The 26,678-nt window shown below is 49.2% G+C and overlaps 1 protein-coding gene across 14 annotated transcripts; it reads left to right on the forward strand.

Moving 5' to 3' along the window:
• Positions 1–330: 330 nt before the first annotated feature.
• Positions 331–26,620, forward strand: SMARCC2 (SWI/SNF related BAF chromatin remodeling complex subunit C2). Of its 14 annotated transcripts, none has more exons than XM_019038289.4 (30): positions 335–546; positions 2,594–2,713; positions 3,659–3,744; positions 4,783–4,864; positions 4,962–5,054; positions 5,654–5,723; positions 5,968–6,037; positions 7,822–7,897; positions 8,066–8,197; positions 8,304–8,419; positions 8,800–8,924; positions 10,546–10,605; positions 10,755–10,792; positions 11,068–11,198; positions 11,509–11,580; positions 14,839–14,952; positions 15,749–15,902; positions 16,568–16,660; positions 16,896–17,012; positions 17,107–17,169; positions 17,660–17,918; positions 18,165–18,326; positions 19,400–19,464; positions 19,697–19,832; positions 19,915–20,081; positions 21,421–21,555; positions 23,905–24,286; positions 24,869–24,952; positions 25,232–25,297; positions 25,835–26,620. In XM_019038289.4, the coding sequence occupies exons 1-30, from the start codon at positions 436–438 to the stop codon at positions 25,909–25,911; spliced, it is 3,456 nt and encodes a 1,151-aa protein (XP_018893834.2). In that variant the 5' UTR covers positions 335–435; the 3' UTR covers positions 25,912–26,620. The 14 variants fall into 14 exon arrangements, with proteins under 14 accessions (XP_063549963.1, XP_063549962.1, XP_063549965.1 ...); XM_019038288.4 differs by having other exon boundaries at positions 336–546; positions 16,893–17,012; XM_019038286.4 differs by having other exon boundaries at positions 334–546; positions 16,893–17,012; positions 24,869–25,297.
• Positions 26,621–26,678: the final 58 nt, after the last annotated feature.

The raw sequence follows: 26,678 nt of genomic DNA on the forward strand, positions 1-26,678 counted from the left end.
AGGGGCTTCGTCGGGTTAGGAATGCGCAAGGTGAGGGCCACTCGGGTCTACGGGTTGGGGCTGCTCCAGCGACTGGCGGCCGCCTGGAGTGGGATAGCGAGGTGACACTCCCGAGCTCAGGCAAAAAGAGGGAAAGGGCTTCGCGTCTGGTAAGAGCGATCTCAGGAGAATGGCGCCCCCTCCAGGAAGCGTCCTTCTCCCCGGAGGCTCCCGCCGCCGCTGCCGGGGAGGCCGCCAGGGTCGGCCCGCGCCTGGAGCTCCGCCGCCGCGCCCGGCCTGCCGGCAGGGGGCGCAGCGTGGACCGGGGCCGGCCCAGGCGGCGGGAGGCGGCGGCCGCGGCGGCGGGAGGCGGCGGGAGGCGGGCGGAGGAGGAGGCGGAGGAGGCGGGAGCTGAGCTGAGTGGGGCGGGCGGCGGCGGGGCACCAGCCGGAGAAGATGGCGGTGCGGAAGAAGGACGGCGGCCCCAACGTGAAGTACTACGAGGCCGCGGACACCGTGACCCAGTTCGACAACGTGCGGCTGTGGCTCGGCAAGAACTACAAGAAGGTACGCGGGCCGGGCCGGGCCGCGCGGGGACCGGGGGCGGGACAAAGGGACCGCGGCCCTGCAGCCCCGGGATCCTGCCTACCCTCCAGGCGCCCCAGCCCCTCCCCCGCGGCCTCCCGAGCAGCCCCCTGCGCGCCCTCCCGCGCTCCCGCGCCCCTCCCCCAGCCTCCCTCTCCCCGCACCCCCAGCCTCTGAGCCCAGCCCCCGCCCCCACTGCTGCGCCCTCTGCCCCTTGTTTTTCTCTACTGCCCGGCGGGCCCCGGTGCCATTAGCCCACCTTCCCCTCAGCCATCATCGCCCTCCTGGCTTTTCTGGGAGAGGCGGCCGGCCGGGTGTGGACAGGGTGCCCAATGGGCTCCCCCGCAACCCGGAGCGTGCCCGCCAGAGCTCCCCACGGAGCCAGGTACCAGCGGGGCTGAGGCCTCTCCGGTGCTTTGTGTATGTTCAGAAAGAGAGAATGGAAAGCAGGAGGGTAAAGAGTCACAGAGCAAGCCGTTGGCTGCTCATCAGCCTGAAAAAGGTCCCCACCCAGGGATCACCTGTCTCCGCCGCTCATCCCCCACCTTCATCTAAGGGGCAACAGAATCTCTCAGGGAGCCGGGGTATAGGAGTTCCTGGGTAGCGGCCCCTTCCGAAACCTTTCCTCGATTTTACAATGAAGTCACCCTGCAACCTAGATTTGCAGTACCCTGGGTTTGGGGTCGAGAGGTTAGGGTGAGCTTCCTATCTCTAGCCCCTCACCCCCAAACCCCATAACTGGAGATCATAAGGTGGTGAACAAAAGGTTCAAGAATCCTTACCTGTCTTTTCTACCAAACCTGTTCCTGGTGTCGTCTTTGTCTCTAGGCCTGGTTTTCTCTGGAAATGGTCTGCCTCTCTTTTTCTCACTACCCTCAGAGAGGGATTCTCTTTATGGCTTTCTTTCAGCTCCCCAGTTCTTCCTGCCAGCTTTGCAGCTCGTTAGAAGTGTGCTTAGTGGCTTAGGAGAACTTCCTACTGATGCTGGTTGTGAGCCTGGCCCTGCCCTTGGGGTCTCTCTGGGTGTGAGAATCCTGACAAATAGCTGCTATTTCTATGGCATGTCTCTACGCCTGTGAGAGGCTCTTATTCCCAGGCTTCTACCTTTGACCTTTTGCAGGGAGATCAGGCTAGGGGCTTAGCCTCCGGCCTTGGGGGAATTGACAGTTGTGACCTGGTTCAGCTTCCATGCTCTTAGCTCTTTGTCATTTACCTTTCCCTTCACAGATCTATCTCTTCTCACCTCTCACTGAGAGGCACTGTCTTCTTTGTGATGAGTGGGGAGAAAACGGGTCAAAAAGTAAAAAGAAAGTCTCCTGGCTCAGGTTCAAATTAGAATGGAAGGCTAGGATGCTACTAGGTAGCAGAGTGTGGAAACATAGAAGTAGGGCCAGGGTTACTTGTCTCAGATACAGTTTCCTCGGACAGGGTAGATGTTGTCTTGCTCTTCTGCATCAGGCTGAGTAGTGGATGGCCCTTCCTGTCTAGGAGGGCCTATGAAGACATTTATACCCAGTCTTTAGAAGCAAAATGCACAAGCTCACTCAGTCAGCTTGCCCTCCTTCACTTCCTTGTACCTTTTCTTGTTAGGCTACATTATAGGGGGAATCATGGCTTTACAGAGTTCCCCTAAGAAATGTCTCTCTTAGAGCCCCAGAGGTATTGCTTCCATGACCTGAACTTTATAAACCTCCAGAATTTTACAACCCTCAGTGCTGTTGGTTAAAGATGAGGTGCCAAGGTAATAGGGTCCTGCAACTCCAATTTCAGAGTATAACTGAGGAAGAGTAGTAAGCTTCCCTGTTCCCCCCAACACTGGCCACCTGGGCTGGTGGCAGCAGGATTTCAGCTTCCTGGTTGGGGTGTCCAGGGCCTCCCTTTTGCCATTTTCTTTATAGAGACTAAATGGGGAGAAGGGCACTATTTTCTTTGCTCCACATGCTTCCAGAGCCCCTGGGGGAGAAATATGGGAGATAGTGGACAATTTATCTGAGATCTATTTTTCTTTCCTTTCCCTCTTTTTCCTTAGTATATACAAGCTGAACCACCCACCAACAAGTCCCTGTCTAGCCTGGTTGTACAGTTGCTACAATTTCAGGAAGAAGTTTTTGGCAAACATGTCAGCAATGCACCGCTCACTAAACTGCCGGTGAGTGCAGAAGTAGCAGGGAGGGTGGGGGGTGGTGGTGGTGAATCCTTCAAACTGAAGAGTTGTATTTTAAAAAAAGATTTGTGAAATTTGTAATTTTTGAAATTTGGGTTATTTTCCACCATCCCTATCCCTGATCAGGGCATTATTGGCTTGGCCTAGTCTCTAGTTTACCATTCTTTTTGTCTTAGTGATATTTTGTGCAACAAATTATTTCAGAGTACCTGGGATCAGTCCACAGGTCTCTCATGGCATGGTTAAAAGGGGACTTGAAATTTGGATTTGCGCAGGCTTGTGTTCAAATCCTGGCTTTGCCATTGGATGGCTCTGTGATCTTGGGCAACACTCATGAGTCTTGGTTCCTTCATCTCTAGATGGGATTAGTAAACCTACCTTGTAGAGTTTCTATAATGGTACCTGAGGTAATCCAGTAAAGTGTTAGCACAAGGTGGTGCTTTCTGTATGTTGGTTTCTTTCACTCCCCTCTTCCAGGCCACATGATGCAATGGCACAAGGGTTAAAGAATTTCAGCTTTGAGGCCGGGCGTGGTGGCTCACGCCTGTAATCCCAGCACTTTGGGAGGCCAAGGCGGGCAGATCACCTGAGGTCTGGAGTTGGAGACCAGCCTGACCAACACGGAGAAACCCCGTCTCTACTAAAAATACAAAATTAGCCGGGTGTGGTGGCTCATGCCTGTAATGCCAGCTACTCAGGAGGCTGAGACAGGAGAATTGCTTGAACCTGGGAGGCAGAGGTTGCAGTGAGCCAAGATCGCGCCATTGCACTCTAGCCTGGGCAACAAGAGTGAAACTCCGTCTCAAAAAAAAAAAAAAAGAGGGAGATCAGTTCAGCATGGGATTTTGTGAAAGGATTATTAGATTATTAAGTGATGAGAGAATTTACAGTGGAACCTTGACATGCTTCTTCCGTATCTTGATTTTGTAGATCAAATGTTTCCTAGATTTCAAAGCGGGAGGCTCCTTGTGCCACATTCTTGCAGCTGCCTACAAATTCAAGAGTGACCAGGGATGGTGAGATGATTCTCTCTATTCTTCTTACATTTAGTTTAGAGGAAATCCCCCTTTTTGATTCCCTGGGATCTTTCTGGGGTAGAAATTCTTGTGAGTCTCTTTATTTTGCTGGGTCAGTAGACCTGACTTACCAGGTCAGAAAAATGGTTGGGAGTCAGAGCCAAAACAGTCTCCAAGAGTGAGTGTGTGAGTACCACTGTGTGTTTTGTAGAGGAAAAGAGATTCTTAGGTTGGCATCTCAAACCTTTTTTTGTCGCTTTGGAGTAAGCACAGAGAGTGATTCATGGAGTTGAGATCAGTGAACCTCAGATCCCAGGTGATTTTTGGCAATAGCTGTGAGCAAGCTTGCCTCCTAATTTCCCATATTAAGAAGTCATGGCTGGGCGCAGTGGCTCACGCCTGTAATCCCAGCACTTTGGGAGGCTGAGGTGGGTGGATCATATGAGGTCAGGAGTTTGAGACCAGCCTGGCCAACTTGGCAAAACCCCATCTCTACTAAAATACAAAAATTAGCCGGGCATGGTGGCAGGCACCTGTAATCTCAGCTACTTGGGAGGCTGAGGCAGGAGAATGGCTTGCACACAGGAGGCAGAGGTTGCAGCTGGCCAAGATCGCGCCAGTGCACTGCAGCCTGGGCAACAGAGCGGGACTCCCTCTCAAAAAAAAAAAAAGGCCGGGTGTGGTGGCTCATGCCTGTAATCCCAGCACTTTGGGAGGCCGAGGCAGGTGGATCACCTGAGGTCAGGAGTTCAAGACCAGTTTGACCAATATGGTGAAACCTCGTCTCTACTAAAAATACAAAAATTAGCCACGTGAGGTGGTGTGTGCCTATAGTCCCAGCTACTGGGGAGGCTGAGACAGGAGAATTGCTTGAACCTGGGAGGCAGAGGTTGCAGTGAGCTGGGATCGCGCCACTGCACTCCAGTCTAGGTGACAGAGCAAGACTCCATCTCAAAAAACAAACAAAAAAGTCACATGCCCTCACCTCATCTGCAGACCTGAGCTATTCCACTCACTAGATTATTGCCTCTTCACAAGGCGGCGTTACGATTTCCAGAATCCATCACGCATGGACCGCAATGTGGAAATGTTTATGACCATTGAGAAGTCCTTGGTGCAGGTAATAGGCATATACCCTATTTATCTCCCTTCCCTCAGTGAGAATCTAAAACACCCCTTTCCTATAATCTCATTCTGTCTATTTCTTCTCTCCACAGAATAATTGCCTGTCTCGACCTAACATTTTTCTGTGCCCAGAAATTGAGCCCAAACTACTAGGGAAATTAAAGGACATTATCAAGAGACACCAGGTAAATGGTCTGGTGAGGAGAGGTTTCAGAAACTCCATGACTGTTTTCCCAATGTTTTCTATACCAAGCAGCAGCCCTGAATTACCATGTTTTCTGCTTCAGAGGTGGCTCTGTCTACTTGGAAAAAGACTTGAGTTAAAGCCTTGAGTCTGTCTTTTTCTGTCTGCTTCTCCCATTTTTCAGTCCTGACAGGTTTGCATTACTGTTCTAGAGACTATGTTGGCCTGGGGAAAAATAGTATCCACTTCTACTGAGCTAGAGATTGCGTGATCTCAGATAAATGAAATTCCTGCTCTTTGGAGCTTTATAATAATAAATAGATGTCATTGATAAGGATGTACAGTTGACTTTAAATTTCCCATGTATAGATTATCTGTTCAGAAGATTATTTGTGGCAATTTTTAATTCTTTGACTTTTCTCCATTATTAGCACAATCCCAGCTGTTTCCCTCTGCCACTTAGCTGGTGTGTGCTTAGAGAATACAAACTAACTTTAATACTATTATAAGCAAAATATGGTTAGGAAGGCAGCTCTGTGGCTAATCCTTGAGTAATTCAGAGGGGACCATAATTTACCCGCTTCTCCTTTTACTATCCAGGGAACAGTCACTGAGGATAAGAACAATGCCTCCCATGTTGTGTATCCTGTCCCGGGGAATCTAGAAGAAGGTGAGACCTGGGTTTTCCTGTCCACTTGAGTGGATGGTTTGGACTAGGAGGCAGAGGACTAAGATCACCATTCAGTACCTGGGCTCCTCCTCTTCTTTCAATCTTGAATCCTCCTACCACCTTAAGTTCCTATTACCAAGTCCCCTGCTACAACAGGAGAGTGCATTAGTTAGGGCTTTTGTACAGTATTTTTTTTGTGTCCCCCTTTAGCTTATATCTCTCCCTTCTCTTCCTCTATCCCCAGAGGAATGGGTACGACCAGTCATGAAGAGGGATAAGCAGGTTCTTCTGCACTGGGGCTACTATCCTGACAGGTGAGGATGGGTTCCTGGGGCAGGTTTAAGTATAAGAGCCAGACCCAGAAGCCCTAGGACATCTAGCAGAGCAAGAGGCCACTCTTTCAGAGTTATTTTTAGATCACTTAATTTGTTTTCCTCTCATCTAGTAAGTGAACCTCTGTCTTGGGGGAGGTTTGGACTTAGTGGACAAGCCTTGGGCTAAAAGGATTGAGGCTTTATGTGTGAATTGATTATCCCAGCATCATTTTCGATAAGTAAATGTTAGAAACAATCTAAATGTCTAACAGTAGGAAAATGTTTCAGTAAATTTGTATATCTACTCAGTGGACTATTATGCAGTCTTTAAAGTGATATAACATGGATAATTTATAAGTGAATATTATTAATAATTGCAAAACGTAGCATGTAGGCCTGGCATGGTGGCTCACGCCTGTAGTCCCAGCACTTTGGGAGGCCAAGGCAGGCGGATCACCTGAGGTTAGGAGTTCGAGACCAGCCTGGCCAACATGGTGAAACTCCGTCTCTACTAAAAATACAAAAAAAAAAAAAAAATTAGCAGGGCATGGTGGCACACGCCTGTAGTTTTAGCTACTTGGGAGGCTGAGAAGCAGGATAATCGCTTGAACCGGGGCAGCAGAGGTTGCAGTGAGCCAAGATCACACCACTGCACTCTAGCCTGGGCGACAGAGCGAGACTCTGTCTCAACAAAACAAAACAAAACAAAAAATAGCACGTAGGCTGGGTGCAGTGGCTAATGCCTGTAATCCCAGCACTTGGGGAGGCTGAGGCGGGCAGATTGCTTGAGCCCAGGAGTTTGAGACCAGCCTAGGCAACATGGTGAAACCCTGTCTTTACAAAAAAAAAAAAATACAGAAATTAGCTGGGCATGGTGGCACGCACCTGTAGTCCTAGCTACTTGGGGGGCTGAGGTGGGAGGATTGCTTGAGCCCAGGAGGTTGAGTCTGCATTGTGCCGTGATTGCACCACTGCACTTCAACCTGGGCAATAGAGCAAGACCCTGTCTCAAAAAAAAAAAAAGCATGTAAAATATCATCTAGTATGGTTATGATTATGTAAAAACATCATCTAGTATGGTTATGATTATGTAAAAACAAAATTGTGGACCAGGCACAGTAGCTCACTCCTATAATACTAGCACTTTGGGAAGCCAAGGCAGGAGGATCGCTAAAGGCTGGAAGTTCAAGACCAGCCTAGGCAGCAAAGTGAGACCCTGTCTTTAACAAAAACAAAAACCCCAGCTGGACGCGGTGTCTCATGCCTGTAATCCCAGCACTTTGAGAGGCCGAGGTGGGTGGATCACGAGGTCAGGAGTTTGAGACCAGCCTGGCCAAGATGGTGAAACCCCGTCTGTACTAAAAATATAAAAATTAGCCGGGTGCGGTGGCAGGCACCTGTAATCCCAGCTACTCGGGAGGCTGAGGCAGGAGAATCGCTTGAACCCGGGAGGCGGAGGTTGCAGTGAGCCGAGATCGCGCCACTGCACTCCAACCTGGGCGACAGAGCCAGAGCAAGACTCTGTATCAAAAAAAAAAAAATTACTGTGGAGGAAAAACAGATATACAAGTATCAAGAGTAGTTACGTAAGGGTGATTCTTTTTGTTCTCTATTTTTGAAATGTTTCGTGATGTGCTTTTACTACTTTATAATGAATAGAATACAAAAAAAAATAAGCCAAGAACCCAACACTTTCTGTAAATGGAAAGGGTAAAAGATCTGCACTTTACTTTTCCACAATTCTATCCCATTGATTCTACTGTGTGCTCAATTTCCCATGGCAGTTATGACACATGGATCCCAGCGAGTGAAATTGAAGCATCTGTGGAAGATGCTCCAACTCCTGAGAAACCTAGGAAGGTGAGCTTTTCTTGTATCCCCTCTTCCCCAAAAAGAATTCCAGGACCAGTCTACCCTTTGGAAGTGAAACAGAGGCTTGTGTGCTCTTGAGCTTTTTCTGTTAAGGGTCCCCAGACAGAGCTGTGGCTTCCAGGCTTCTCTGCAGCATGATCTGCCTTTGTACTTTAGGTTCATGCAAAGTGGATCCTGGACACCGACACCTTCAATGAATGGATGAATGAGGAAGACTACGAAGTAAATGATGACAAAAACCCTGTCTCCCGCCGAAAGAAGATTTCAGCCAAGACACTGACAGATGAGGTGACAAATCCTGTTCTTTTTTTCCTGGCGCCCTTAGCATAAGTCTCAGAACAAATCTTCAGTGGGGATTGTAGGCTGACATTTGTCCTGATTCTCCATCCTATAGGTGAACAGCCCAGATTCAGATCGACGGGACAAGAAGGGGGGAAACTATAAGAAGAGGAAGCGCTCCCCCTCTCCTTCACCAACCCCAGAAGCGAAGAAGAAAAATGCTAAGAAAGGGTGTGCTAGCCCATAGCCTGCCCCCATGTTCACCATTCTCTCCACATCATGTTGAAGGAAGGAAAGACAAATCCCTTCCTATAACCACCTGGCCCTGACCTGGGTGTGCCATAATACTGCAGGTGTCCTGAGAGGGAAGATGAGGAGATCTTTAGCTGCTCAGTTGTTAGTTCTGGTTTTGGCCCCACTAGTAAATTTAAAGAGAGCTTTATCAAGTGAAAAGCCTTTGCCACTTCCCATTACTGTGTGATTACTGGTTTCTGTTTGTACTCAGCTCTACCCTTGGAATTCTCTGTCACTTCCCTTCCCTTGAACTTCAACTTCCAGGGACTTCTTGTCCAAGGATGACTGGGTTCTCTTTCACTCTCTTTCCTTCCCAGTCCCTCAACACCTTACACTAAGTCAAAGCGTGGCCACAGAGAAGAGGAGCAAGAAGACCTGACAAAGGACATGGACGAGCCCTCACCAGTCCCCAATGTAGAAGAGGTGACACTTCCCAAAACAGGTACAGGCCAGGCTGAGCTCCTGGGATCCACCCCCACTCCCCGTCTTGACTCTCCTTTGCCAAACCCCAAGTGAGCTGATTTCTCAGGTCCACCTCCCAGTCTACAGGATCTTTTCCTTAAATTTAACTGGTTATTGGAATTACGGTCATTACCCTGGAAAATCCTCTAACTTTATATTCATATCTGAGTTGTGGACTGTGCTTTGTGCCTGATAGTAGTTGTCTCCAAACTCTTTGATTATGTGTTTCTGACAGTAAAATATATTTGAGCATGGCCAGGCACGGTGGCTTATGACTGTAATCCCAGCATTTTGGGAGGCCGAGGCGGGAGGATCACCTGAGGTCAGGAATTCGAGACCAGCCTGGCCAACATGGTGAAACCCTGTCTATACCAAAAATACAAAAAAATTAGCTGAGCGTAGTGGCGGGTGCCTGTAGTCCCAGCTACTCAGGAGGCTGAGGCAGGAGAATGGCGTGAACCTGGGAGGCGGAGCTTGCAGTGAGCTGAGATCACGCCACTGCACTCCAGCCTGGGCAACAGGGCGAGACTCCATCTCAAATAAAAAAGAAAAAAAATATGTGTATATGCATTAATTATGTACATGTACTGTTAAGCCACTACCATGGGAATGTTTTAAAACACAAACATACCTAAAAAATTGAAAAATGTAAAGAATGATAAAAACAAACATGAAGAATCAGGGCGCGGTGGCTTACGCCTGTAATCCCAGCACTTTGGGAGGCCAAGGCAGGCAGATCACGAGGTCCAGAGATCAAGACCATCCTGGCTAACACGGTGAAACCCCGTCTTTACTAAAAATATAAAAATTTGCCAGGCGTGGTCGTGGGCGCCTGTAATCCTAGCTATTCGGGAGGCTGAGGCAGGAGAATCACTTGAACCTGGGAGGTGGAGGTTGCAGTGAGCCGAGATCGCGCCACTGCACTCCAGCCTGGGCGACAGAGCGAGACTCCGTCTCAAAAAAACAAAACAAAAAACATGAAGAGAAGTTCTGTATTCTCTCCCTGAGTTGCAGTGGATCATCTTTTGCGTCCTATGTTAGAACCCCACTTTGGAGACATTGCTCCACCAATACTGGTTTACAGTCTGTATTCTGTAGACTCACCCCAGGTATTCCAGAAGTATATTTCAGGGGTAGGATTAGGGCTGCCACCAAGAAGAGTTCTGGCTTCTACCTCCTCATCAATCAGCTCTCTTCTCTATGTTTGCTCCTGAGCATATGTATATGAATTCAGTTGAGGAAAGTATCCTCTGCTTTCAAAAATGTTTAACACTTAACCATTCCTCCACAGAGTGATTTGGTCAGATTCAGTATCAGACCATTAAAAGCTTACGGATACATAGATGGAGATGAAGGCCTGTCAAAGACAAGAATCATTTATGAATGTACATAGAGAAATAAGTTAAATTAATTTTTGGTTGGAGAAGTGGGGAAAGTAGCAAGAAGTTTGAAGCCCTAGAATAATTGTGACTGGAGAGAATTACTATATTTTGCAATCAGGTGGAGACAATTTTTGGAGAAAGTAGGATCTCTGGAACTATTAAATTGAAGGCTTGAATTAGGCAAAATATGTCTGATAAAATGACTCTCTGTTTTCGCAGTCAACACAAAGAAAGACTCAGAGTCGGCCCCAGTCAAAGGCGGCACCATGACTGACCTGGGTAAGACAGGAGCCTCTTGGGCACGGGAGTCAGAGCCAAGGGAAGGGGAGGGCTCAGCTGCCCCCTTTTCGCTAGCCTGATGGGCTTTTGGTAGGGCTTTCTTGCCCCTCAGGAGGCTCCAGCCTTACATCTTGGTCTTTCTCTTTCAGATGAACAGGAAGATGAAAGCATGGAGACGACGGGCAAGGTGGAGCCAGTTTAGAGAGGCCCTACCTCTCTATGTGATTCTGATTTGTGATTATAAAGTTCATTCTGCCCAAACTTTTCACTGCCCAGACTTTACCCACCGTAGACTAATTCCAGCTTTGTTCAAAACTCTGACCCTTTCAGAGTCCTGGGGCCCATGACTGCTCAGTCCCATCACCCATCTTTAGTGTCCACATTCCTGGGGTGTGGGAGAGGCAGAGGGTTGCTAGGGAGGAAACAGGAATGCTGAGTGTCCAGCAGCCTCCATACTTGTAGGATGAGGATGAGAACAGTACGGGGAACAAGGGAGAGCAGACCAAGAATCCAGACCTGCATGAGGACAATGTGACTGAACAGACCCACCACATCATCATTCCCAGCTACGCTGCCTGGTTTGACTACAATAGGTATGGTTGTCCCCAACTTCTCACTGAGTCCTTATTTCCCTGCCTCCAGGGGTCAACAGGCTGTTCTTCTCCCTGCCTCCTCCAAATAAGTTATTTTTTCCTCACCCAAATAGACCAGAGTACACTTTAGTTTTAGGGGAGCTCCTCGTGTCCTTTTGAGTCTTACAGCCTGTGGGATGTTCTCCCCAAGCTTCTAACTTCAGCAATTTCGAGCTCTTTTCCTTCTTTGCCTTCTAGGCTTTTCCTCCCTTTGGGGCCCCCATCCCTTCACCAATGCCTTCTTCTGAAACCATTCTGGCTTTTCTTGCAGCGTTCATGCCATTGAGCGGAGGGCTCTCCCCGAGTTCTTCAACGGCAAGAACAAGTCCAAGACTCCAGAGATGTAAGGAAATCTCATCTCATGATTCTCCTTCTCCCTCCTGTCCCCACATTGACCCTTCCTGATCCAGTAACATTCAGTTTAGCAAACATTTCTTGAGCATCTTCCATGAGCCAGGCACTATGCTAGGCTTACAATATCTGCCTTTAGGCAGCCCTGGCCTAGCATGTAGACACATGTTCTTTAGGATTTGCCCAAGGGTGATATTAAGCATGTTCTATACATAACAAGTACCTACTCCAGTGCCTCAACTTCTTTTTAACAGGGTATAGAGCCTTTAAATCCATATTACTGATATCGTCTATACTGCAGATATTCCTAGCACAAAAGCTTTGATTAAAGTGTAAATTACTATTACCAGGCTGATTCCTGAGAGTAGGTTTTAATAGAAAAACAAGAGAAGGAACTAATAGAAGACCAGTTTATATAAATTAAGGGATGGAGAGGGCTCTCTGGGAAAGAAGTGTAAGAGCCACGGTGGCTCACGACTGTAAATCATCCCAGCTACTTGGGACACTGAGACAGAAGGATTCCTTGAGGCCAGGAGTTCAAGAATAGCATGAGCAACATAGCAAGACTCCCATCTCTAAAGAAGTGAAAAAAAATTAGCTGGGCCTGGTGGGGCATACCTGTGGTCCCAGCTAGTTCGGAAGCTGAAATGGGAAGATTGCTTGAGCCCAGGAGTTTGAGGCTGCAGTGAGCCATGATCACACCACTGCTCTCCAGCCTGGCTGACACGGCAAGACCCCGTATCTAAAAAAATTAATGAACAAGGCTGGGTGTGGTGGCTCATGCCTGTAATCCCAGCACTTTGGAAGGCCGAGGCGGGCGGATCACAAGGTCAGGAGATCGCGACCATGCTGGCTAACATGATGAAACCCCATCTCTACTAAAAAGACCAGGCGCGGTGGCTCATGCCTGTAATCCCAGCAATTCGGGAGGCCGAGGCGGGCGGATCACCCGAGGTCAGGAGTTCGAGCTCAGCCTGACCAACATGGAGAAACCCCGTCTCTACTAAAAATACAAAACTAGCTGGGCGTGGTGGCACGTGCCTATAATGCCAACTACTAGGGAGGCTGAGGCAGGAGAATCGCTTGAACCCGGGAGGCGGAGGTTGCAGTGAGCCGAGATCGCGCCATTGCACTCCAGCCTGGGCAACAAGAGTGAAACTCCGTCTCAAAAAAAACAAAAAAACAAAAACAAAAAAAATTAGCCAGGCGTGGTGGCATGCATCTGTAGTCCCAGCTAGTCTGGAGGCTGAGGCAGGAGAATCACTTGAACCTGAGAGGCAGAGGTTGCAGTGAGCCGAGATCACGCTACTGCACTCCAGCTGGGGTGACAGAGCGAGACTCCGTCTCAAAAAAAAAAAAAAAAAATAGCTGGGCGTGGTGGCAGGCGCCTGTAGTTCCAGCTACTTGGGAGGCTGAGGCAGGAGAATGGCGTGAACCTGGGAGACAGAGCTTGCAGTGAGCCGAGATTGTGCCACTGCACTCCAGCCTGGGCGACAGAGCAAGACTCCGTCTCAAGAAAAAAAAAAAAAAAAGATTTTGCCTCAGGCCAAACCTGCTTGGCTTTGGATAAGACATGGCAATCTTTGGTTAGGAATACTTCAGGATAACCACATTGATGAGGTGGGTGAGACTGAGAACTGAACAAGTTTTCTTCCCAGCTATTCCACAGCTTCCCCTCTCTGGGGGTCCCTCCGTGTTTTTTCTTCATAGCTTGCTATGGTTCTCTCTTCCTTCTCTTCCTGGAGAAAGCAGTATGTGTGAAAAGAAAGTAGTGATCAGGTGAAATGAATTCAACATGACATGCAGGCAGGGTTGGAGTAGGAACTGAACTCTTGGTATAAAATAGTAAATGATGGGCTGGGCATGGTGGCTCACGCCTGTAATTCCAGCACTTTGGGAGGCCCAGGCGGGCAGATCACGAGGTCAGGAGTTCGAGACCAGCCAGGCCAACATGGTGAAACCCCGTCTCTACTAAAAATACAAAAATTAGCTGGGTGTGGAGGCACGCACCTGTAATCCCAGCTACTTGGGAGGCTGAGGCAGGAGAATCACTTGAGCCCGGGAGGTGGAGGTTGCAGTGAGCCAAGATCGCATCATTGTACTCCAGCCTGGGCAGCAAGAGTGAAACTCCATCTCAGAAAAAAAAAAAATAGTAAATCATGATAATTGCCTACATCTATTGAGAGCTTAGTATCTCCCAGGCACTATACTAAATGTCCAACCTACATTGAGTAATTTAATCTTTACATCAACCTTAGAGGTAGATATCATCTTCAATTGACAGATAGGGTATAGAGGAGTCAAGTCACCTGCATAAAGTCACAGAGCTAGTAAATAAAAACCAGGATCTGAATCCTTTAATCTGGCCCATGATCTGAAACTTTACACTGTACCACATGATAGCTGCCATTTTTTTGAGCCCCTACAATGCGCCAGGCACTATACTAGTACTTTATAGACCTCTCAACAGACATTCCATTTTACAAATGAGGAAACTGAGGTTTAAAAATTCAAAGTAAATTGCCAAGGTCCTCATGGTAGAACTGGGATTTGAACTTAGATCTTTTCAACTTCAAAACATACGTTTTTTACCATGGTATGCTGACTAGCTATATGCATGAATAAGGACTTTCTTTTAACATCTGAGTTTGGAAATGAGTATTTTCTTAACTTCTAATTCCTTGTTTAAAAATTGTATAAAATGGCTAGGTGCAGTGGCTCATGCCTGTAATCCCAGCACTTTGGGAGGCTGAGGCAGGAGGCTCGCCTGAGGTCAGGAGTTTGAGACCAGCCTGACCAACATGGAGAAACCCTGTCTCTACTAAAAATACAAAATTAGCCGGCCGTGGTGGCACATGCCTGTAATCAGAGCTACCGAGGAGGCTGAGGCAGGAGAATCTCTTGAACCCAGGAGGCGGAAGTTGCCATGAGCCAAGATCATGCCATTGCATTCCAGCCTGGGCAACAAGAGGGAAACTCCATCTCAAAAAAAAAAAATTGTATGAAATATCCATAAGTATAGCCAAGGAGATAATTCATTTAAAGAAAACCCCATCAAGGAAAAGTAAGACATATTTGAAACCCTTTCATCTAGCACATAGCAGGCACTCAGCATGTAGAGTCAAATAATCTACTTTTTTCCATCTTTATCATGCAGGAGAAGTCATTAGCTCTCTTACCATTTTTTCCTTTAGCCCTTTAACAAATATTTATTTTTATTCTTCTTGTTTCTCTCTCTCTTTCTTCTAAGCTACCTGGCCTATCGAAACTTTATGATTGACACTTACCGACTGAACCCCCAAGAGTATCTTACCTCTACCGCCTGCCGCCGAAACCTAGCGGGTGATGTCTGTGCCATCATGAGGTGGGTCTTGTGGCTGAGGGGAAGGGGGTACATGAGGATGCCTGCCTATGGATGTGTTTTGGCAACAGTAGAGATGCCAGCAAGGAACACAGAGGAGCAGACAGAAAAAAGCACCTCTAGAGAAAGGTGAAGTACAGGTTTGGGGAATGAATGACTTGAGGGATTAGCAATGGCATTCTCTGAAGTGTAGAATATAGGACAAAGAAGGAGCACGTCTGTAATTGAAAGATACTGGTTCAGGCCAGGTGTGGTGGCTCATGCCTATAATCCAGACATTTTGGGAGACCAAGGTGGGAGGATCGCTGCAGAAGTTCGAGACCAGCCTGGACAAAATGGCGAAACCCCATCTCTAGAGAAAATGCAAAAAAATTAGCTAGGCATGGTGGCACGTGCCTGTGGTCTTAGTGACTCAGGAGGCTGAGGTGGGAGGATCACCTGAGCCCTGGAGGTGGAGGCTGCAGTGAGCGGTGATCACACCACTGCACTTCAGTCTCTCTTAGGGAAAAAAAGAAAGAAACTGGTTCAGTTTTACTAGCTATTCAGGAAGAAATGTTCAGTAGGTAGGTAGATATAGAGATTGGCCCAGGCTGGAGATGTAGACTTGGGTGTCACTGGCATTTAGGTGATAAATGAACAACTGGAGTAGGTGAGATTTCTTAAGGAGTACAGTGAACAGAGGAAAAGGCCGGGGTTGGGTGGGGAGGGGGTTTATGCCCCTTCTACCCCCCACTTTTCCTCTTCCTCGTGCACCTTTCTGGCTATCCGTGTGACCCTGTCTCTGCCTCTCTCTGCACAGGGTCCATGCCTTCCTAGAACAGTGGGGTCTTATTAACTACCAGGTGGATGCTGAGAGTCGACCAACCCCAATGGGGCCTCCGCCTACCTCTCACTTCCATGTCTTGGCTGACACACCATCAGGGCTGGTGCCTCTGCAGCCCAAGACACCTCAGGTAGGGTAAGGTGCTATGGGGATGGGGCGGGTTGGGAAGATTGGGCTTCTTTGAACTTTTCTTTTTCTGGTTTTTGGGTAATGGTTCAGGAGTGTTTTGAGGCTTCTTCCTTTTCCATGGGATGCAAAGGGTCACGGGAATCAGCCCCATGTGTTTAGCATCCTCTCTCAGCCTTTGTACCTAAGGCTGTAATTGCTGAGGGAGAAGAGATTATCCTTTTACTCAAGGAGTAGACAGGCTAATGTAGGGGAGTCAATAGAGAAAAATGGCTTAAAATTAACTTGCATGAAATTTTTAAACTTTGTCATCTTTGCCACATTTTTTCATTTTTGCCTCATAATTATCATCTTCATTTTTTTTTCCATTTCCACTTCATCCATTACAAAAATTAGGAAGAAGGTTATGTGGCTTGCCCAAGGTCACAGAGTACCAAATCTAGGATTAGAACCTAATTGTCCAGCTCCTAAGAGAACCTATAAAGATAATGTGAATATGTATGGATATCATGCCAATGACATGTCTTACTAATCATGAAGGGAACATGGAACAGTGGCATGAGTGCCCCCAGAGCTTGTGGGCCGCCCAGCATATGGTCTTGAGGCCTCCAGGGCCTTGGCCTGGTCATTTCCTGCCCAGCCTCCATGACGCCAAGCTCTGTCCCCCAGGGCCGCCAGGTTGATGCTGATACCAAGGCTGGGCGAAAGGGCAAAGAGCTGGATGACCTGGTGCCAGAGACGGCTAAGGGCAAGCCAGAGCTGGTAGGTGGGGTGCAGACCCTGCTGGGCTGCTCATTTTCCCCTTTATTGGGGGGCCCCTGCCCGGGAAGAAGAGACATGAGAGCAGAGGAACTACAGCAGTAAGGGAGGAAGTCCCACCCAGGGGTGTCCCTGGCTTTGGGAAAGAAGCTCCTTCTGTCTGTTTTTTCTCTCTGTCAGCCCCTGGCTCCCAGTGGTCACTTGTACTCACCTGTTTCTTTCCCTCCACAAATAGCAGACCTCTGCTTCCCAACAAATGCTCAACTTTCCTGACAAAGGCAAAGAGAAACCAACAGACATGCAAAACTTTGGGCTGCGCACAGACATGTACACAAAAAAGAATGTTCCCTCCAAGGTAGGAGGTGCGGGCCGACTCTAGGGGTAGAGAATGTTCGCTCCTCAGAGGTCACAGGCTGCTTTCTTCTCACCTGCCTGTGTTTCCCCTGCAGAGCAAGGCTGCAGCCAGTGCCACTCGTGAGTGGACAGAACAGGAAACCCTGCTTCTCCTGGAGGTAATTGGGGCAAAGAAAAGAGAGTTTTTCTCTGAAAACAGAAGTGGGCTCCGTGTAGAGGCTCACGCCTGTAATCCCAGCACTTTGGGAGGCCAAGGCAGGAGGATCACTTGAGTCCAGGAGTTCGAGATGAGCCTGGGCAACATAGTGAGACTCCGTCTCTACGAAAAATTTTAAAAATTAGCCAGGTGTGGTGGCACACACCTGTGGTCCCAGCTACTCAGGAGGCTAAGTGGGAGGATTGCTTGAACCTAGGAGGTCAAGGCTCCAGTGAGCTTCAGGACCAGCTCCAGGCTGGGGATTTGGGCCATTTCATTAACTTCATATCCTTTCTTAGTGCTACTTCAAGATCCCCCTTGGACCTAGCAGAGTACACAAATACCAGAACATAGAGAACTTTGAAACCAGCTGCCCTTAGTAGGATGGGGGGAGTCAGCCTTCGAGAAAAGTGGCTAAGTAAGCGGAGTTATGTCTCCACCACTACCACCAGGCACTGGAAATGTACAAAGATGACTGGAACAAAGTGTCCGAGCATGTGGGAAGCCGCACACAGGACGAGTGCATCTTGCATTTTCTTCGTCTTCCCATTGAAGACCCATACCTGGAGGACTCAGAGGCCTCCCTAGGCCCCCTGGCCTACCAACCCATCCCCTTCAGTCAGTCGGGCAACCCTGTTATGAGCACTGTTGCCTTCCTGGCCTCTGTCGTCGATCCCCGAGTCGCCTCTGCTGCTGCAAAGTCAGCCCTAGGTAATGGGGGTGGGTGGTTCCACCTGGCCTTCTTAGTTTGCTTTTGAAGGGCTAGTTACTCAGACTGTGAATCCTCTCAAGTTTGGCTGCCCTGCTGGCCTTGTCTGTGCGGGCCTCAGCTCGGGCACCTGTCTAGGCTCCATACTAGCTTAGATGAAGACATGGGCTTGTGAGTAAGCTTTTGCAGGGATTGCCAGAACTGTTCCACTGTGCCGCTCCCAGCCTCATCCTTTCTGGGTCTTGCAGAGGAGTTCTCCAAAATGAAGGAAGAGGTACCCACGGCCTTGGTGGAGGCCCATGTTCGAAAAGTGGAAGAAGCAGCCAAAGTAACAGGCAAGGCGGACCCTGCCTTCGGTCTGGAAAGCAGTGGCATTGCAGGAACCACCTCTGATGAGCCTGAGCGGATTGGTAAGGCCAGGCAGGTTCCCAGATTTCTTGCCTTTCACAAGATCCAGAGCTACCTGGCCTCCTGTGCCATTTCTGCCTCAAGTTGGCATTAGAGCACAACATGAATGAGAAAATTGGTAGGGTTTTTATTTTCCCCATGAGTTTACCTCAGGGGCTCTGGAGCCCTACTAGTCCTCTCATGAAGATTTTGGGTAGAAAAATCTTTGCTTGTAGAAGGGGCTGTTAGAAAAGTCTTGTGAAGGCCAGGCGCGGTGGCTCACGCCTGTAATCTCAGCACTTTGGGAGGCCGAGGTGGGTGGATCACGAGGTCAGGAGTTCAAGACCAGCCTGGCCAAGATGCTGAAACCCTGTCTCTACTAAATATACAAAAATTAGCTGGGCGTGGTGGCACGCGCCTGTAATCCCAGCTACTTCAGAGGCTGAGGCAGGAGAATCGCTTAAACCTGGGTGCCAGAGGTTGCAGTGAGCCAAGATCAAGCCACTGCACTCCAGCCTGGGCAACAGAGCAAGACTTTGTCTCTCAAAAAACAAACAAACAAACAAAAAAAGTCTTGTGAAGGCTGGGCGCAGTGGCTTATGCCTGTAATCCCAGTACTTTGGGAGGCTGAGGTGGGCAGATCGTTTGAGACCAGTCTGGGCAACATGGCAAAATCCCGTCTCTACAAAAAATACCAAAAAAGTTAGCCAGGCATGGTGGCATGCGCCTGTAGCCCCAGATACACAGGAGGCTGAGGTGAGAGAACCACTTGAGCCTGGGAAATCAAGGCTGCAGTGAGCCATGATTGCTACTGCACTCCAGCCTGGGCGACAAGAGTGAGACCCTGTCACAAAAAAACAAAAAACAAAAACAAAAACAAAAAAACAGGTGTTATGGAGAAGCTGGGTGCAACGGCTCACACCCATAGTCCAAGCTGCTCAGGAGGCTGAGGTGGGAGGATTGCGTGGGCCTAGGAGTTTGAGACCAACCTGGGCAACACAGCAAGAACCTGTCTCTTAAAAAAAAAGAAAAGTGTTAGACACAGACGACTGTGTATTAGACATTTCCTGTTTTCTTTCTTTTCTCATGGGCCCAGAGGAGAGCGGGAATGACGAGGCTCGGGTGGAAGGCCAGGCCACAGATGAGAAGAAGGAGCCCAAGGTATAGAGGGATTTCTGGGAGCTGCAGGGGCTGCGTGCAGCACTGTGGTGATGGGGGAGTTGGCCTTGTTCAGCTTAGGTGGGCAAGGGCTGGTTTTGGACAGGGTTGTCTCCTAGAATGAGATCACCTCCAAAGTAAGAGGAATAAATTTAGTTCCCCGTCTGGCCCGTCTGTGTGAGAACTAATCACCCTAATCCCTGATAACTCTCCTCTTCTATCACTGGAATTTCAGGAACCCCGAGAAGGAGGGGGTGCTATAGAGGAGGAAGCAAAAGAGAAAACCAGCGAGGCTCCCAAGAAGGATGAGGAGAAAGGGAAAGAAGGCGACAGTGAGAAGGAGTCCGAGAAGAGTGATGGAGACCCAATAGGTGAGCCTCCCACAAGGGTAGGTGGGGGTGCAGGAAAGAGAGGTGAAGCTGTGGGGCTAACTCAACCCTTGTCCTGGCCCAGTCGATCCTGAGAAGGAGAAGGAGCCAAAGGAAGGGCAGGAGGAAGTGCTGAAGGAAGTGGTGGAGTCTGAGGGGGAAAGGAAGACAAAGGTGGAGCGGGACATTGGCGAGGGCAACCTCTCCACCGCTGCTGCTGCCGCCCTGGCCGCCGCCGCAGTGAAAGCCAAGGTGAGGCCAGACCTTGAAGACCTCAGGGAAGAAAATGTCCACTTCTCTAATCTCATCTCACTTAGAGGAAATCTTTCCTCATTCACACCTTAAATAATGCTGACCTATTTATTTTTTATTTTTATCTCAGGAGGAGGTAAAGTTAGTCATCCCTTCTCTAAGCTTTAAAAAATATATCACCATTGGGCCTGTTTTCAACCCTGTCAGTATTTGACTCCATGTTACCCTTTGCCACACTATCTCCATGTTCTTCTTTTGAGACGGAGTCTTGCTCTGTCAGATCTCGGCTCACTGCAGCCTCCACCTCCCAAGTTCAAGTGATTCTCCTGCCTCAGCCTCCCGAGTAGCTGGGACTACAGGTGTGCTACACCACGCCTGGCTTACTCTTTGTATTTTTAGTAGAGATGGGGTTTCACCGTGTTGGCCAGGCTGGTCTTGAACTCCTAACCTCAGGTGATCCACCTGCTTTGGCCTCCCAAACTGCTGGAATTACAGGCGTGAGCCACCGTGCCCAGCCTCCATGCTCGTTTATTTATTTATTTATTTATGTATTTTTTGAGATGGAGTCTCACTCTGTTGCCCAGGCTGGAGTGCAGTGGCACAATCTCGGCTCACTGCAACCTCCACCTCCCAGGTTCAAGCGATTCTCCCACCTCAGCCTCCCGAGTAGCTAGGATTACAGGCACGTGCCATCATGCCCGGTTAATTTTTGTATTTTTAGCGGAGATGGGGTTTCACCCTGTTGCCCCAGGCTGGTCTCAAACTCCTGGACTCAAGTGATCGGCTCGCCTCAGCCTCCCAAAGCGCTGGGATTACAGGCATGAGCCATCGCACCTGGCCAAAATAATTTAATTTTTTAAAAAGGCTGGGCGCAGTGGCTCACGCGTGTAATCCCAGGACTTTGGGAGGCTGAGGCGGTTGGATCACCTGAGGTTGGAAGTTTGAGACCAGCCTGGCCAACATGGTGAAACCCCATCTCTACTAAAAACACAGAAATTAGCCGGCGCGGTGGCGCATGTCTGTAATCCCAGGTACTGGGGAGGCAAAGGCACGAGAATTGCTTGAACCCAGGAGGTGGAGGTTACAGTGAGCTGAGATCATGCCACCGCACTCCAGCCTGGGCAACAGAGTGAGACTGTCTCAAAAAAAAAAAAAAAAAGAAAAAAGACACGGTGGCTCACGCCTATAATCCCAGCACAAAAAAGTCAAGCCCTTTCACCATGGGTTGTGACCGCAGCAAGTTTGTTCTTATACCTGCCAGCATCCACCCTACCTTTCTTCTGTATTGTCTTCAGTTGGGTCCTCCCACTGATGTGCTGTCTCACCCCTCCTTCCCTAGCACTTGGCTGCTGTTGAGGAAAGGAAGATCAAATCTTTGGTGGCCTTGCTGGTGGAGACCCAGATGAAAAAGTTGGAGATCAAACTTCGGCACTTTGAGGAGCTGGAGACTATCATGGACCGGGAGCGAGAAGCAGTGAGTAGCAGGAGCCCTGGAACCCTGCTGCGCTGTGCCTCAGTTTAAAATCGGAGGGGCGTGTGTGTGTGTGTTTCAGTGAAAGATAAGCAACAGTGGGGAAAGCCTGAGTGTGTGTGTGTGTGTGTGTGTGTGTGTGTGTGTGTGTGTGTGTGTTTCAGTGAAAGATAAGCAACAGTGGGGAAAGCCTGAGACAGACAGGGCTTCAAAGCAGAGCAGGGCAGGAACAGGGCAGGAGTAGGGCAGCCAGTTAGAGACAGTTAAGTGGTCTCACAAGTGAAGTCTGGGGACTGAAGTCCCACAGAAGGTCAGCTCCATGAGGCAGGGACTCTAGTTGGTTGTTTTGATTGCTGCATCTCCAGGTCCTTGAACAGTGCTTGGCCCATAGTAGACTCAAATAGTGATTGAGTGAATGGGCGTAACGGATGATGAGAGAGAGGGTAAGGGCCTGAGATCCAGGAGGTGAACTTGGAAAGGGAATGGGACCGACACAGTGTTGAACCATTTTGTCTTTGGAGGACATAAAAAGAAATAGACAATAGGGACTGGGCACAGTGGTCCACATTTGTAATCCTAGTACTTTGGTAGGCTGAGGCAGATGGATCACTTGAGCCTAGGAGTTCAAGACCAGCCTGGGTAACATAGTGAGATCTCTGTCTGAACAATTTTATTTATTTATTTATTTATTTATTTATTTGAGACAGAGTTTCGCTCTTGTTGCCCAGGCTGGAGTGCAATGGTGTGATCTTCGCTCACCACAACCTCCGCCTCCTGGGAAGCGATTCTCCTGCCTCAGCCTCCCCAGTAGCTGGGATTACAGGCATGTGCCACCATGCCCAGCTAATTTTGTATTTTTAGTAGAGATGGGGTTTCTCTATGTTGGTCAGACTGGTCTCGAACTCCCGATCTCAGGTGATCAGCCCATCTCTGCTTCCCAAAGTGCCGGATTACAGGTGAGTCATCACGCTTTTTTTTTTTTTTTTGAGATGGAGTCTTACTCTTTCACCCAGGCTGGAGGGAGTGCAGTGGTGCAATCACGGCTCACTGCAACCTCCGCCTCCTGGGTTCAAGCGATTCTCCTGCCTCACCTCCCGAGTAGCTGGGATTACAGGCACATGCCACCATGACCAGCTAATTTTTGTGTTTTTAGTAGAGACAGGGTTTCACCATGTTGGCCAGGCCGGTCTCAAACTCCTGACCTCAGGTGATCCGCCCACCTCAGCCTCCCAAAGCGCTGGGATTACAGGCATGAGCCACCGTGCCCAGCCCAAAAATTTTAAAAAAATAAACAAATTAGCCGGGCGTGGTGGTGCGAGCCTGTGGTCCCAGCTACTCAGGAAGCTGAGGTGGGGATCGTTTGAGCCCAGGAGGTCAAGGCTGCACTGAGCCATGTTTGCCCCATTGCACTCCAGCCTGGGTGACAGAGTGAGACCCTATCTCAAAAACAAAAAAAAAGAAGAAAAAGAAATAGAAGATAGGGACCTCAGAGAACTTAAGGTTTAATGGGAGACATCAAATGAACATACAATATGGAGACATCAGAAACAGTTAAGAAGGTTTAAAGTATCTGACAAATTCACATTAAGAGATTGCACATCAGCCGGGCGCGGTGGCTCACACCTGTAATTCCAGCACTTTGGGAGGCTGAGGCGGGTGGATCACAAGGTCAAGGAGATCGAGACCATCCTGGCTAACATGGTGAAACCCCGTCTCTACTAAAGAATAAAAAAATACAAAAAATTAGCCCAGCATGCTGGCACGCACCTGTAATCCCAGCTACTCGGGAGGCTGAGGCAGGAGAATTGCTTGAACTGGGGAGGCGGAGGTTGCAGTGAGCTGAGATCACGCTACTGTACTCCAGCCTGGGCGACAGAGTGAGACTCAGTCTCAAAAAAATAAAGAGATTGCACATCAAGTTTCTAAGTCCTGAGATCATAGAATAAAGCTAAAGCTCAGAGGCAAATGAATTGATCTGGGATAGCTTCCTAAGAATAGTGACTTTTTAGTGAATTTTGAAGTAAGAAAAGAACTTGAATTGACAAAAGGAACTGGAAGCATTTTCCAAATCAAGGTAATGGCAAGTTCAAAGCTTTGTAGCTGAAGTGAGCTTGGGCCAGATTAAAGTCATTGCAATAAGAAACCATGTGGGCACCCAGGAGACATAAAGGTCATGGGAATTTGCACGAAATGGGGTGGGGAGGACAGAGGAAGCGCAAGCGCAAGATGTAGATTTTGGGAACCTTCTGATTGAGAGGCGGGCTCTTTCAGAAGAAGACAAAGCAGGGGTTGAGGCATTTGCCTTTGGGATCTGCTGAAAATTGGATAACAATACTCAATTGGCACTGGCAGCTGGAGTATCAGAGGCAGCAGCTCCTGGCCGACAGACAAGCCTTCCACATGGAGCAGCTGAAGTATGCGGAGATGAGGGCTCGGCAGCAGCACTTCCAACAGATGCACCAACAGCAGCAGCAGCCACCACCAGCCCTGCCCCCAGGCTCCCAGCCTATCCCCCCGACAGGGGCTGCTGGGCCACCCGCAGTCCATGGCTTGGCTGTGGCTTCAGCCTCTGTAGTCCCTGCTCCTGCTGGCAGTGGGGCCCCTCCAGGAAGCTTGGGCCCTTCTGAACAGATTGGGCAGGCAGGGTCAACTGCAGGGCCACAGCAGCAGCAACCAGCTGGAGCGCCCCAGCCTGGGGCAGTCCCACCAGGGATTCCCCCCCCTGGACCCCATGGTAAGTGTTATGTTCCAGAACTTTTGTTGGCTAGAGGAATCCAGGTGAATGTCCCAGTTCTCAAAGGGGATACAAGATGAGTCTGGAAATGAGGTTAGCCTCAATTTCTATAGATGGGCCCATCTCTCTTAGGCCCCTAAATCAGCAGGAATCCTTCCCCAAACTCAAGAGCTTTGGAATTTTATTCACTTACTCTAGTGTCAGAAAAGGGGAAGATAGTGCCAAGGAATGGCTAGATTATCCTTGTTTGTAAAAGTGAGTTATTCTTTGGGAGGCCGAAGTGGGTGGATCACGAGGTCAAGAGATCGAGACCATCCTGGCCAACATGGTGAAACCCCGTCTCTAGTAAAAATACAAAAATTAGCTGGGTGTGGTGGTGCGTACGTGTAGTACCAGCTACTCAGGAGGCTGAGGCAGGAGATTGCTTAAACCCGGGAGGCGGAGGTTGCAGTGAGCCAAGATCGTGCCACTGCACTCCAGCCTGGTGACAGAGCGAGACTCCGTCTAAAAAAAAATAGAAAAGGTGAGTTGTTAAGCAAAATTTTATACCTAATTTTCTCCATCTCTCATCTTTATTCTCAGGCCCCTCACCGTTCCCCAACCAACAAACTCCTCCCTCAATGATGCCAGGGGCAGTGCCAGGCAGCGGGCACCCAGGCGTGGCGGGTAATGCTCCTTTGGGTTTGCCTTTTGGCATGCCGCCTCCTCCTCCTCCTCCTGCTCCATCCATCATCCCATTTGGTAGTCTAGCTGACTCCATCAGTATTAACCTCCCCGCTCCTCCTAACCTGCATGGGCATCACCACCATCTCCCGTTCGCCCCGGGCACTCTCCCCCCACCTAACCTGCCTGTGTCCATGGCGAACCCTCTACATCCTAACCTGCCGGCGACCACCACCATGCCATCTTCCTTGCCTCTCGGGCCGGGGCTCGGATCCGCCGCAGCCCAAAGCCCTGCCATTGTGGCAGCTGTTCAGGGCAACCTCCTGCCCAGTGCCAGCCCACTGCCAGGTGAGAAGGGGCCAAGAGGGGAGAAGGGTGAGGGAGAGGGGTCCACCTGGAGGGAGGGTGAGCGGGCAGGTGGGGAAGAGGTCAGGTATTAGAGTTTCCACAATCCTTTTTGAACACTCTGGTAAAATTAGAATACAGGAGGAAGGGCCTCTCTGGCCATCCTCCACCATTCCCCAGCCTGGCAGCTGCCATCTTTGGGATGATGTTGGGGCCTTTCACTGGTGGGTCATGGAGCAATCCTGTGGCAGAGAGCATCTCAGTTGTAAATTTGAAAAGCAGCTGTTTGCATGATGATTGAGTGGCATCCCTTTGCTTATTCCTATCGCGTTCAAATGCCCCATATAGGGAGTCTTTCTATATGTTTTTCTGAGTATGAGGTAGAAAAGAGTGTTGGGAACAGAAGTTGAACATTATGGGTACCTCATTCATCCACCCAGCCACTGCATGCCATGCCCGGTTCTGTCTGTCTGTGGTGGTCTGGGTCTGGAGCCATCTCTCCGGCGTACTCTAACTGATTTATCTTCCTTTTCTCCACAGACCCAGGCACCCCCCTGCCTCCAGACCCCACAGCCCCGAGCCCAGGCACGGTCACCCCTGTGCCACCTCCACAGTGAGGAGCCAGCCAGACATCTCTCCCCCTCACCCCCTGTGGAGATCACGGTTCCAGGAACAGCCCTTCCCCCACCACTGGGACCCTCCCCAGCCTGGAGAGTTCATCACTACGTAAGGAAAGCTCCTTCCGCCCCTCCAAAGCCCTCACCGTGCCTAACAGAGGCATGCATTTTTATATCAGATTATTCAAGGACTTCTGTTTAAAAGATGTTTCTAATGTCTGGGAGAGAGGATAGGATGGGAATGCTGCCCTAAAGGAAGGGCTGGTGAAAGGTGTTTATACAAGGTTCTATTAACCACTTCTAAGGGTACACCTCCCTCCAAACTACTGCATTTTCTATGGATTAAAAAAAAAAAAAAGTAGATTTTAAAAAGCCACATTGGAGCTCCCTTCTACCCACTAAAAAATAACCAATTTTTACATTTTTTGAGGGGGAGTGAGTTTTAGGAAAGGGGAATTAAGATTCCAGGGAGAGCTCTGGGGATAGAACAGGGTGCAGATTCCATCTCTCCCCAAGCCCCTTTTTAGTGACTAAGTCAAGGCCCCAACTCCCCTCCCCCACCCTACGCCGAGCTTATTCGAGTTCATTCATACTAATAATCCCTCCTGCGGCTTCCTCGTTGTTGCTGTTTTAGGCCACCCCCGCTCAGCCAATGATTCCTTTCCCTCTGAATGTCAGTTTTGTTTTTAAAAGTCACTTGCTTAGTTGATGTCAGCGTATGTGTATTTGGTGGGGAAAACCTAATTTTGGGGATTTCTGTGGTAGGT

The sequence above is a fragment of the Gorilla gorilla genome, chromosome 10 (genome assembly GCF_029281585.2).
Source record: "Gorilla gorilla gorilla isolate KB3781 chromosome 10, NHGRI_mGorGor1-v2.1_pri, whole genome shotgun sequence".
NCBI lineage: Eukaryota > Metazoa > Chordata > Mammalia > Primates > Hominidae > Gorilla > Gorilla gorilla.